This window comes from Pocillopora damicornis, chromosome 5 (genome assembly GCF_964200805.1).
Source record: "Pocillopora damicornis chromosome 5, jaPocDami1.2, whole genome shotgun sequence".
NCBI lineage: Eukaryota > Metazoa > Cnidaria > Anthozoa > Scleractinia > Pocilloporidae > Pocillopora > Pocillopora damicornis.
Window position 1 is genome coordinate 24,880,440 of NC_142674.1, and position 13,414 is coordinate 24,893,853.

At 36.6% G+C, this 13,414-nt stretch overlaps 1 protein-coding gene across 1 annotated transcript in view; it reads left to right on the forward strand.

The window, feature by feature from the left end:
- The window catches only part of LOC113664376 (urocanate hydratase), a 15,131-nt gene extending 9,348 nt beyond the window's left edge, over positions 1 to 5,783 (forward strand). Inside the window, exons 15-25 of the mRNA XM_089206913.1 lie at positions 52 to 124; positions 463 to 495; positions 716 to 804; positions 895 to 965; positions 2,049 to 2,147; positions 2,712 to 2,761; positions 3,044 to 3,093; positions 3,538 to 3,619; positions 3,946 to 3,994; positions 4,181 to 4,231; positions 4,407 to 5,783. Of these exons, the coding sequence (XP_089063039.1) occupies positions 52 to 124; positions 463 to 495; positions 716 to 804; positions 895 to 965; positions 2,049 to 2,147; positions 2,712 to 2,761; positions 3,044 to 3,093; positions 3,538 to 3,619; positions 3,946 to 3,994; positions 4,181 to 4,231; positions 4,407 to 4,574 (815 nt within the window). The 3' untranslated portion in view covers positions 4,575 to 5,783. The remainder of the gene's footprint in view (positions 1 to 51; positions 125 to 462; positions 496 to 715; positions 805 to 894; positions 966 to 2,048; positions 2,148 to 2,711; positions 2,762 to 3,043; positions 3,094 to 3,537; positions 3,620 to 3,945; positions 3,995 to 4,180; positions 4,232 to 4,406) is intronic.
- The last annotated feature ends 7,631 nt before the right edge of the window (positions 5,784 to 13,414 follow it).

Below are 13,414 nucleotides of genomic sequence, written 5' to 3' on the forward strand. Positions count from 1 at the left end.
TTTTCCATCAATCTTGATTTTTCCCTTTTCTGTTTTTTCTTATCTGCATAGGAGCTGATGTCAACAAAGAGAGTGCTCCATCAGGCGTTTTCCGTTACCCCTCTTATGTACAAGATATTATGGGGTACGATTCATGATGAATAACGCGAAAGATTATTCTCAAAACCTTCAAAATGGTAATATTATTGGTAATTCAAGCAGTTTAGTGGCATGCAAGAGAGACCCAAGTAAGACGCAATTTTCAAGTCAGTTCTCATAGATAGCTGCAGTCTTGTCATATTTCTTCGCGAATGGTGCACTGGTGATTGATATGCATCAATCTTTAAGAGTTCCTCGTTTTCATCTTTGGTACATGTACCATATATGACTAATCTTTTTCCTTCCTTTCTGTCCATCTTAAGGTACGTTATTGTGCTATTCTTTGGTTCATAAACAAGATTCCTTTTTTCTTTTTTTCCTTAGGGATATATTTTCTTTGGGATTTGGGCCGTTCAGGTAAGTTAATTACAAGGTGTTACACATGTATCGACAATGATCAAAAATCACGAGCGATGACTCTTGCAATTTAGCTGCAACTTATCATTATTAATAATATTTAATAATAACATTTAATATTTATATAGCGCAAATTAACATACATTAGGATATGATCAAATGCGCTTATTATCATTAGCGTTATCATTATTGATGTAATTCATCTTATTTCATTCCACAGGTGGGTCTGCACAACAGGCCTGGCAGCTGATTTAGCGACAACAGACGAGATTGCCAAAAAAGTCTTCCGAGAAATTATTGCGGAAGGATGTAAGTTCAAGTTTATTTGTTTGTTTGTTTGTTGGCTTCACTTTTAACGGGTTTGATTTTAGGGTATTTATTATTTTTCCTTGGTTTCAGTGCCCGCTAATGTCCAGGCGCAATATGAGGATAATTTGAAGTGGATCGAGGAGGCTCATCAACATAATCTGGTTAGACGCTATATTCATTATTATTATTATATATATATATATATATATATATATATATATATATATATATATATATATGCATGCTCACTAGTTTATCTAGTTTGAGCACTCTGGCATGGCTTAGATGATACCACATGTGTGAGATCACTTGGGGCGGCTGTATAGCCTTACCTCCATCTTAGCATCAGCACTGCACTTATGAGGCCCAGAAGGCCGAAACAGTACTGTCTGCAGTTAGTTATATATATATATATATATATATATATATATATATATATATATGTATGTATGTATGTATGTATGTATGTATATATATATATATATATATATATGGCACAGATAGCGAAAAATAAAATAAAAACACGAGGCTGTCTTGTGGCGAAATTTTCAAACAAAATCGCATATTTCATACTAAAAGAATCACATTATTCACCCTTGATTCGTATCCTTGCTAGGTAGCTGGCCCTTGCCCACTTTAATTATCACAAGATGGAAGTCTCGAGCATAACTTAATTATTCATTTTGGCACATTGTCACTGTTGTAAGGAATACACAGTTAAAGGTGTTTAACACTAACCGGACCCTCCCCTCCCCCCCTCCTCTCCATCCGCTATTCATGGGACGTTTAATAATGATGAAAAGAGCGCTTTTCGATTGAGTGTCGTAAAACTGAAGCTAGTGTTATCACAAAGGCCAATGTGAAGAAAAGAAAATACCTTTAAGAACCAATGAGAACTCAGAGCAAAAACAACTTAACAACATAAAGCGCGGAAAAACACGGACGACCAAGTCGTGATTGGTTTTAGGGTTGCATCTGATTGGTTGAGAAAGCGGTACGAGTTTTCTGGACCAATCACAGAGCGAGGTAACGTAATACCAAAGCAATCCCAGAATTCTTTCGACACTCTATTGAAAATTGCCCTAGTGGTACTACGATGAATAAATCAGATTCAGCAAAAGACGTCCACGAAGTGGTGGTTCTTATTTGAACACCATTTTCAGTTCGATTTGAATATGGGAGTGCCGCTTTTGGGGAGGGACAAGGTAAAGTACTAAACAAGGAAAATTGTGTTCGACTTTTAGGTTGTTGGATCTCAAGCACGGATTTTATACTCCGATCAGCGAGGCCGCGTTGCTCTCGCAGAGGCATTTAATATGGCAATACGTGACGGGATATTGTCGGTCAGTGGTGTAGCGTTTTGACATGCATTTTTTAAACTATGTAATGAACAGTTTAACCCTTTCACTGCCAAGATCTCTTAAGGATAATTCTCCGCACTGTCTACCATACAATTCGTATGATGTTAGTTCAGAGAATTTGGTATCGGATCAACTAAGAATCCACTGATTGATTTTTTTTCTTTTTCGTCATCACCTGTCTACTCATATTTAATTGATGTTGTGAGGAGAAATTCTGTCTTGGCCACTCATGGGAGTGAAATGGTTCGAAGAGTGATTTTTACATTTACTCGCTTACCTAGGAGGATTAATATGAGGCTACGCGTAATAATGGTAACAGGCAAACAAGCAAGCAAACAAACAACAAGCAGAACACAAAGAAATAAGCAACAACAACAAACAATCAAAAAACAAACAGCGAAAAACCGAAATAGGCTAAGCTATCCTTTAATTAATAGTAGAGGATAATGAGGCACCTCAATTACAAGACCTTTTTCTTTACCACGTCTATTAAAGCATACCTCCTTCCCTAGCTAATGACTATATTAATCCATGGTACCTTTCCAGGGTTGTGTTGTTATCAGTCGGGACCACCATGATGTCAGTGGAACGGACAGGTACTTAACTAAGTGCTCTCTTTTATTTTGGCTCATCTGGGGTATTATTGTAAGAACCGATCTTCATTTCGTAATGAAGAAATTATACTTGTGAAGAAAGGTACTGCGACGTCAGATTACGACTAAAAGTGTTCTTTATTAAGTTTGCAACAATTTTATTGATATAAAAAAAAAAAGAAACAAGTAATATGTTCGTTGTAATAATATGTTCGTTGCTTCCTAAATCATCCCTGACTTTCTACTTTTATGCATAATGTTTTGCTTTTTTTTTTTTTTTTTAAGTCCATACCGAGAGACTTCAAATGTCTACGATGGATCCAGTTTCTGTGCAGGTTTGTGGCTGAACAATAAAGCTCTGTTCTTTTGACTTGGAGAACGCAGGATTTTCTGTCCTTATGTCTATTTTTTCTTTCTTTGTTTTTTTTTTTTTCGTATTTTCGTTTTTTGCGTGTCTGTTTGTTGATGTTGTTCGTAAAAATAATCTTATGTGGTTGTCACTTTGTTAACTCTTTACACCCTAACATCCGTATGCATATTCTCCACACTGTTTTTTTACATTTCCTAAGATTCTGACAAGAGAATTTGTTTAACAATCAAGAGCTTCTTTAGTTGTTTGATCTAAGAGTGACACTGTAAGGAGAAATAAGATGTGGAGTCACTCTTAGGGGTTCAAGGGTTAAGATAACACGTGATCTAAATGGTGCAACTGAAATAGTCATGTAAATGTTGCTATTTCCAGTATTAATAATGTTTGCTTATATTTTTGTTTCTTGCAGACATGGCGGTTCAAAATGTAATCGGAGATTCATTCCGTGGAGCTACATGGGTCGCTCTTCATAACGGGGGAGGAGTGGGATGGTAAGTTTTCATGACGGGGGAGGAGTGCGATGGTAAGTTTTCATAACGGGGGTGCAGTGGGATGGTAAGTCTTCATAACCGGGGTGCGGTGAGATGGTAAGTCTTCATAACCGAGGTGCAGTGGGATGGTAAGTCTTCATAACTGGGGTGGAGTGGGATGGTAAGTCTTAAAGTCTTCATAGCAAGGGTGGAGTAGGATGGTGAGATCGAATGTCTCTGCCTCTCCCCGCCAAGAGAGAAACGCACCAGCGATCAGTTCTTCTTTGATGGTATAAATGGTCGTGGCTATTCAGATGTTGAGCTACTGATATTTTGTTTTCTTTTAGGGGTGAGGTTATCAATGGAGGCTTTGGTCTTGTCTTGGACGGATCAGAAGTAAGTTAAGTTGAAGATTGTTCAGGGGTTTGATTACCCAAATGTTCCTGGATGGTTATGATAAATAACTTCTCGTGTACATCTGAATAAGTGCTATTACTGAAGGGACACCAAAGGGCTGTGTATTGGGTTATACTTGCGCTTTGAGTAACAAATTCTTTCCTCTTTTTTTCCGTTCTATGACAGGAGGCCAGTAAAAGAGCTCGTATGATGTTATCATGGGACGTCAGTAACGGAGTAAGAGAAGACTTGTTTTTTCTAACCCTCAAAAAGTAGTGAATTGGTAACGTTGGTAAAATTTTGCCTACTGATATCTGGTATTCAATAGCTTCGTCTCTCCTTCCTTTCCCCCGAATACTTAAAATCGTGTCCAGATAGGTGTCTCCATTCTAGAATTTCACCTTTAATGCAGGTCGCTCGCCGCTGTTGGTCAGGGAATGTTCACGCCAAACAAGCCATCTGCAAAGCCATGAAGGAGAATGAGTTACTCAAAGTGACAATCCCTAACTTAGTGGAGGACTTGACTTTATTGGACAATGCCCTGAACAGTAGTCAAGAACTGCTTGGAGATGCAAATTAAGAAAAAGGAAAGATAATTCTAACATCAAATAAAGAGTTCATCACAGCAATATCTTATTCGAGGGAAAAGAGATATTAGAACAAAGAAAGAAACAAAAATAAGGGGAAAGTGGTGAGAGGTATAAATAAACATCAGTCTACCTGGCCAAATAGCCAAAACTCGAGGAAAATGAGCTGGTTTGTTTTGCGTTGACAAAATTTGATCATTGGGTGATAATGACAATGGTGGGAATGATAATTGTAATGTAGCTCTGAACATACCACGAAGTGGTTCTTCTGGTCCACTGTTTCCAGTTCGAGTTGAATTTGGAATGTTGGTTTTTTTTTTTTTTTTTTTTTTTTTTTTGGGGGGGGGGGGGGGGGGGAGAAAACAGGAGCACCCGAAGAAAACCCTCGTAGCAAGAACAAGAACCAACAACTCAACCCCCCTATGTGACGACACTGCAGTGGGTGAAGAGAACTCCTGCCATTGTGCCATCTCCGCTTCTCATAGAGTGGGGATGGCCTGGATAGTGGTTGATAGCATTGTGGAAATACCCCATTGCTCTCAAATGAACAAAATAACAGCTCTTAGTGGTCGTACAAAAATCAATCTGTTTGTTGAAAAGTTGACACTCGGGGCAAATGAGCTGGTTCGCAAATGGTTCAACAATATTGATATCTTATTATAAACAATATTGAAGTACAACGTCTAGTGTACTCCGTGGTGCAAAAATGTGATCGAGGTGACCATTCCGTGTGTTGGGCGTAAATGCTTATTTTAAGTTTTGTTACCCAGGTCTCGGTTTCGTATATTGGGTAACGCTCATGTCATTTGATAAAACTCGCAATCTTAGTCACTTAACTTAACACCATCATAAAAATGAACCGAGATCTGTGTAATTTAATTCGCTGTTGGATTCGAGGTCGCGGAATTGTTCAAATTGATTGTAACTTCACAATGCCTGAGAGTGTAACAAGGTTATCAATACTAAGTAATCAAGTTTTCTTAGTACTTTGCAATTGTTAAGTTACGTTCGACATACTAGTTTAACTTAAACTCCAATTTAAAGAGGGAGCCTCACATATAAGCCTTCATGGCTTTTTGAGACTTCCTCGCCTTTTCCTTTTTCTATTTTCTATTTCTCGTGTATTATTAAATTAACTTTGTTCCCCGTTTAATATATAATAATGGTAAAATGATAAATAAACAAATAAATAATATATGCAAATATACTAAGATGAATTATCTACTGATTTGTTCTCTAGCTTTGCTAACTGACAAATTTGTGAAATGTTTTCTTCACTTCTTTCATACCTATGTTAGAATTATTGTCATCAAGTTATTGTTATTTATTTGTCTATTTATTTATTTTTGTATTCAAAGACACACTCTTTACTAATTCACAAACCTCACGTAATGCGAAGTGACTAGTATAGTCATAATATATATAATGGTATATTCTTTGACTTGTACTTAAAGTGAAAATGGCACTGCGAGAAATGAGTGATCACAACCTTTATTTTGCTCAGGTCACATCAAGCCATCCAAATCTTTATATCAAAACGGATTCCTTAAAAGAAAAAAAAAAATTCGCATCGTCACGTTTTAAGAGATTAATTTTATCTCCCATTTACCTGCTTAACTCGTAATGTCCCATCTTCTAAGAAAAATCGTTTTTCCGTGACAATAGACATTAAATTAGCCCACAGGAAAGATGCCATGGGAAAAGAGATAACGGCCTTATTGTTTTGGCAGTATTGTGAGATTAATAATATCTATAGAGGAAGAGAAAGAGGAACAAAAACAAAAGTTTCTTCATAGGTGCAAGTAATGTTTCTCTGGGGACAGAAGGAAATTTGCTCCCTGGTTCTTGAGCAGCAGACGTAGCGTAACCAATGGGTTTCTCGGGATCCCCAAAGGTTTTCTGAATTTCCTTGTAAAAACATGGGAGCTTTTTCGTGCACTTCTTTATGACAGAATTAACATACCATAAGTACCACTTACAAAGACATTAATCTCTTGCTCTTACGCTATAGATAATATTAGTGCCTTTTCAGGCCTCTTATATAAAGTGAGCTGAATGTAAGTGACGGAGTTTTGAGGAGTTTTTCTAAACTATTAAGGCCAACAAAGTTGTTCAGTTAATTTCCTCGCTGCATGTCTTACTTCCCTCATTTTCCAGAAGTAGATTATTGGATTAAGAGCAGAGTTCAGCGCAACTAAGGACCATGCAATTTGCGCGGCAAAGGATGACACGTGTCTATTAGTAGCAATGAACCCTCTCTCCACGCCAAAAGGAGTATAGCATACAACCAATGTCAGTTGCACAAAGAGAACACTCGAGACTGTCTTTCTGTAGCGCGAGATATTCAGTTGGTTGCCTACATTATTATGCTGTGCATTGAGGACTTGCCCTTGAATTTGAGCTTGGTGATGAAAAAGCTTTATAAATATCGTAATATAGCAGAATGTTGAGATGGTGATAAACGTCATAGTACCCAGGAAGGAAATCATGAAAGAAATCCTCCCGTTATAAAGGGCTACCAATCCACTAGCACTGCTACCGACCCAAAGAGTAGCTATAATAAACTTTGTTCGTCTTAGAGTCACCACCTGCCTGTATCGTAGCTTAAGTGTAAGTGCAAGAAGTCTGTCTACACTAACCACAGCCAACGTAAGAAGAGACACTCCACAGAAAGTGACAGCCACGATCCATGACGCCAGTTTGATATAAGAGCAAGTCTTGGCGTTTTTGTGAAGCGTAAAAGAGGCGATATGAAGGGGTTGGTGTAATAAACCAACACCAAGATCTGTAAAAGCAAGGCACTCAAATAAAAGCTTAGAAGGAGGATGCAGGGAAGAAACCTTTCGAAATGCAACGAGAATCAAAATGTTTTCCAGAATGGCTGAGAAGCAAATCGCCACGTTAATTGCAAAGAGAAATACCATTTGCTTCCCATCCAGACCTATCGCCGAGCAAGGAATAAAATCTTCAACAGTGGTTTGGTTGCTCTCGTTATGTGCATTCTCCATCTTCTTCAAAATGTTCGCCCTGTTTTTTTTTTTTTGGTTTTTTTGGGTTTTTTTTTTGTCTTTTTTTATGAACGCGCTTTCATTTGGCTGCATTTATTTTGACATGGAATGATTCTATGATTGTGACAAAAGTCTAGGATCTTCCTAGAAAAACTGATCGCCACCATGTTTAGTAGAAGGGACTCGTTAGTGAAACTAATTAATATCTTTTTATGGCTTTTTTTTTTTAAACTTGACGTTACACACTGTTCAATGCCACGGCAATCACTTTCAACTAAGTGACCACCTGAAACTTTCTATTATTTTCTCAGAATACCTGTGTGGGAGCGTAAAAACAAAACATCGTGAACGGCAAGGGAGCTTACAACCTTAGTAGCAGTTGTTTTTTTTTTTCATCATTAGTTTTGGCGACTTCTGTAGTCATTCACCTCTTTTAAACAACCACCCATGTTTCAAGCCGGATTGGAATAGTCTCAAAGAAATTTAATTTGGTTGTCTTGATTGGCAAATTTTCAGTTCGTTAGCTTTTCTATAGATTTCTTTGCTTTGAAGATATATAATAGTTGTTATGTTTTCGAGGCAGCGGAGAATAGAGAGCAGTTTCCACAGTGAAAGCGGAGGAAAGAAATCCTAGGGTTCATTGTATCAAGAAAAAAACATTGAATTATATTAAAGCAATTTAAAGCTGGGATGAGTCATCAACGAGTGTTAAGAGAAAGAGACGATTTATCAAAGCTGAATTGATGCGTGCTGAACAAAAACAAGGAAAAATAAATATCAGTATCTAATGAATGTGGTTCTCAGTGATTATAATTTATAGCCTTTTAAGAGGTTACGAAAAATGGAGAGCAAGAAGTGCTCAGAATTGGTATGAATCATTGGTGGTAATACGAAACAGTGTATGAAGAAAAATTGGCAATATATATGATATGAAAACAATACGAGTATCCCAACTGTGCATGGAAAGTTCTTTGTTTTTGCGCTCTAACATTCTGGCCAAATGAATTGATGGAAAGACTCCACTAATCATTTAATTACAAGTTATTGCAACAACATTGAAAGTTCTGCACTGTCAGATCCAAAAGTTAAACCCATAACAATTAAAAAGACCCCTTTAAACTTTAGATAAAATCAGATCACTTCATCTGATGAGAAGAAAATCTTAGGCTTTCGCCGAGATTTTCATAATGATCCATTCCCTTATAAATTATATAAACCAGTCAGAATGATGGAGAATATATCTACAGATGGAAATCAAAGAACATCCGAATGTTATATTTGGTGCAGGAATAAATTAGAAGGAAATCAATTGTTTATACAGCCATTTGCATTGCCGGCATTCTGGTAAACACCCTTATCCTTGTTGCACTTCGTAGGGTTCCGTATTGAGCTCTACACCCACCTTCAAGGGTCAATCACTTGTTTTGAAAACTTCGCTGTTCAGGATTATCCAAATTAAGAAAATAAGACGAAGGTCAGTTACAGCGAAAGTGGTACGCATAGATACATGCTCGGGTCACATCTGCTGGACTTAAACAAAAGGAAAATCTAATGTATAATGCATTAAAAGAAAGGTTACAAATTTAGCAGTCTTTTTGTCCCTAAATTCTGCTCAAACTCCTATAATATGCTCTTGGAAAATACAGGAGGTTAGGCAAGCACTGTGAACGACGATGGGACAGCTTCGTTTGGCTGCCTTTCCGAACTGACTGCTTTGTGAAATTCTTAAAAGTTATCTTAAAGAACGCAAAACTTATTTCTCACAGCAATGAATCCATAGCCTATATTTTATTATTTCCCACATGCAGGCCATGCTAGTGGAAGTCAGATCCTGACATCTTCTCTCATGAGAATCACTCTACCGACAACAGCAGAGTGCAGAATTAGCCATGTATGTAGATGATAAGACTATACGACTATACATAAGATTTGATTGAAGTGTCACATCAAAGGCGTTACGTGTAAATGAATGCATGGGTAACATTTGCTAAACTTCAAGAAAGGAAAAATCTGATATACCTAAGTTTATTTTATTGGTAATGAAAAATGGTAGGTGCCCAACGCGATGACAAAATTAAACTGAAAGAAAAAAACCTATGGAGACAGTCAACAAATGAAAAAACACATTAAATTTAATAAAAACGATTTAAATGTTGCGGAATCTCCTTGCTAGTACAATCTCCTGTTTATAGCCTACACTTTTTCACTGAATTAATTAACAAAGGTTGCAAAGGTATTCAATTTTCAGTGTTTGGTCGGTCCTAACAACCTCAAAGAACCTACAAAAATCATTTTCTCAATGTTTCTTGTCATTCACTACAGGAAAGAAAATACAAGGGAATAGAAAACGGAAGGGAGCCAAAGCGATGAAAAATCAAAGTAAAAGAAAAACCAATTAAAGAGACATTTAACAATAAAAATCAATTTAAGTTTTTAAACGATTCTAATGTTAAGAGTTTTCCTAGCTAATGCAATCATTTGTTCTTGTTCCTACACAATTTTATTTAATTGATTATTAAAAAGTTCAAAGGGCTATTTAGTTCAAATAGGTTGCCAGGGTTTTGAACGCTCAGTCCATGTTCAGGTTCAAATTAAAAACCTCTCGATGACCTAAGAGAATCAGTTGTCGCCTTTCGTAATCATTTACTACAGGAAGCCCTGAGATGAAATTAATCAGAAAAAAACCTTAGGTTTTAGCCGGAATGAAGGATCCAGGTTAGTTGATAACACAGTGTCGAATTCAGATTAAGACGTTTTTACAGAGACGACGCAATTATTTTAAAGGGGAAGGAAAACTCATCTGGAAACGGAAACCAAACAACACCTCAAAGTTATGTCAAGTGCGAAACTCCTTTGGATGGATATCAACTAGTGATTATGTCAGCATTTGATGTGGCGATTTCCATCGCAGCCATTTTAGGAAACATTCTGATTCTCATTGCATTTCGGAAAGTTTCAGCTCGAGTTCTTCACCCACCTTCGAAACTTTTGTTAGAGTGCCTTGCATATAGTGATCTTGGTGTGGGCCTCGTTCTCCAACCTCTTCGTATCATCTCTTACAATTCTTATGAATCTTCTATGGTTTACTTGCATCTTGGATAGTTGGAAATATTTTATGTGGAGTTTCTCTCCTTACACTAACTGTAATAGGTGTGAATAGACTTCTCGCTCCTGCACTTGGGCTAAGATATAGGCAGGTAGTGACTTTAAGACGAGTGAGATTAATTCTAGCCTGGTGTTGGCTTTGTAGCAGTGTTATTGGAATTATTTCTCTTTAAAACTTTAAAATTGCTTTCATAACCTCGTTGATAGGCATAGTGCTGAGTGTAATATTCTCGACTTTCTGTTATATTACGATATTTGTAAAGCTTAGTCATAACCAAGCCCAAGTTCAAGATCATATCCACCACGGACAACATAACAATAGGGGAAGCCAACTAAATGTTTCGCAGTACCGAAAGACAGTGAAAAGTGCTCTTTGGGTTCAACTGACGTTGCTTATTTGTTTTCTTCCTTTTGGCGTTGAGAAAACGCTCTTTGCTAAGAACGGATTCGAGTCATCGATTCTTTCCAACGTAGCAGCATCTTTTGTGTCGTTAAATTCTGCTCTAAATCCAATAATCTATCCTTGGAAAATAACGGAGGTTAGACAAACAATTAGAGCGACGAAAGAAGACTTTTTTCATATTTGAGTTTATTTTCTGTCTCGTAACTTCTCAAAGAGCCATTATGTAGAAGGAAAAAGCAGTTTTGTCATATGAGAGGAGCACAAAAATGCATAGACGTAATTTCATGCGAACACCACGTTTTCTACTTGGCATGGGAGTAGAGATCCGTGGGTGGATTGTCACAGATTACAGGAAAAAATATTGTCTATATTTTCAGCAAAGCCCTTTTTAGTTAATAGCCTGTGATATGGAGATATATACTCTTGGTAATTAAGTTTAGTACTTAATGACCGAAATACACCTGAAATTAGTTGACGGAGTAATGGCATCATCTGCTCTTGGAATGTAAAGTTAGCGCATCATTATTTATTAAAGAAATATCGACTTCCGCACTAAAATCTCATCTGCAATCGGGGAAAACCATTGAGAAAAAAAATAAAATGGCTCCTAGATATAGGTCTAAGCACATAATGATATGTTTTGAAATGTGATCTGTATATTAAATCTCGCAAATTACAGAATAGCCTTAATTTAAATCTATTCACCATGCGGGTCACGCAAACACTGCGCTTTATGCGTGGCTCGGGAATTCAAATACCTAGATTGATTTCTACAAGTACAGGAAGGATATTTCCTTTAATATTTTAAAAGTGTATATTGTTATTAAACGAATAACCGTCACCTCCGAAAAAGCGCCACGCATACATGGTCCATAGAAAAATGACGGAGTGGTTAACGAGTGTCTCTTTCTTTCGTTTTTTATTGTTATCACACCTCTTCCGTGCATTATGGCAGTGACCTTATTCAGCTTTACGGCTGGGAAATAAAAATGATCTTTGAATCGTCGTAGGATATCATCAGATGGACCAAGGTGCATTAGATGTCCATTATTTGATTACGTGAGGCGACTAAGATTACGATCTCGTTGAGACAGCTGCAAGTGAAAATTAAGATAATAATGCATTTACGATGAGTCATTAATCCAATATTCTCACAAGTTCTATTCATTTAAAACGCTGTGCATATAGCATTGGATTTCAACGAAATAAAGGCAAAAAAACTCCTTACAGCGAACGAAGCAATCAAAAGGGTAAGCTTTACTCATATATATGCATTTCGACATTATTTTCATGTTGCAATTGTTCGGTTTAATCATGATATCTTGAGAGCAAATACATTTCTACGATGACTACTCAGGCTCACATAGTTTATTGTTCCTTTATAACCAACCGTCGTGAGTTACATATAATCATACCATTTATAAGCACGAATGACACTGAGTGATTTGGGGGAAATTCTCTGATTGAAAAGCTGAAATTTCTCGCCTACGAAATGCCATGCTAAATAACCTGTTCCTACTCACTAAAATCTTTGCAGACTTTTCACTTCTGAGCGAGCTCCTATAAGCAAACCACAAAAATTGGAAATGATGACACAAGCTCTGGAAACATCGCTCATTTTCTTTTCTTTTTGATTATTCATAAAAAATAAAAAAAAAAGCAAGGCTATATTTTTGTTTGCTTAGTCTTGAAATTTTAATCAGAATAAGAAAGAGTTTATATTCTCTTGGACTGAGTGATTCTGGCATCAACTCCCCAATGGAGTCTCTGAAAATAAGAGTGCACTTCTACTTATACCCCTCAGTAAAAAAAAAAAAAGAAAAAAAAAAAAAAGAAGCAGGTCACAGTTTGTGTCATTTACTGAGTTGATGCATTTTTTTTTAATGGATCTACTCCGTGTATGTCAAGGATAAGTATAAATTAATCTAGAAGTCGACGTTTATTTGCATAATTTTTTAACTTAGAAATGCTCCTACATGAATGGAAGTTTATTTAAACTAGATAATTAACTCTAAATCAATTAAATTTGCAAGTAATTTTGAAAAACAGTCTTCGACACAAAATACTTCGTATTTTTTTTTCGATGGAAGAGACACGAAAGGTATATTTATATAATTTTACACCTGCGTTTTAGCTTTCCGAACTTGACGCCTAAAATGTTGAAGCAAACATTACCAGCTGACGAACCAAGTTGTCCTTAAGTTTAGGAAAAAGTAGAAAATTAATAATTTTTTATTTTTTTTTACGTGATCACTTTATAGATGGACATGAATAGCAAATAAGTTTTGAAGGACAAGAGACCTGAACTAGGGTGTAA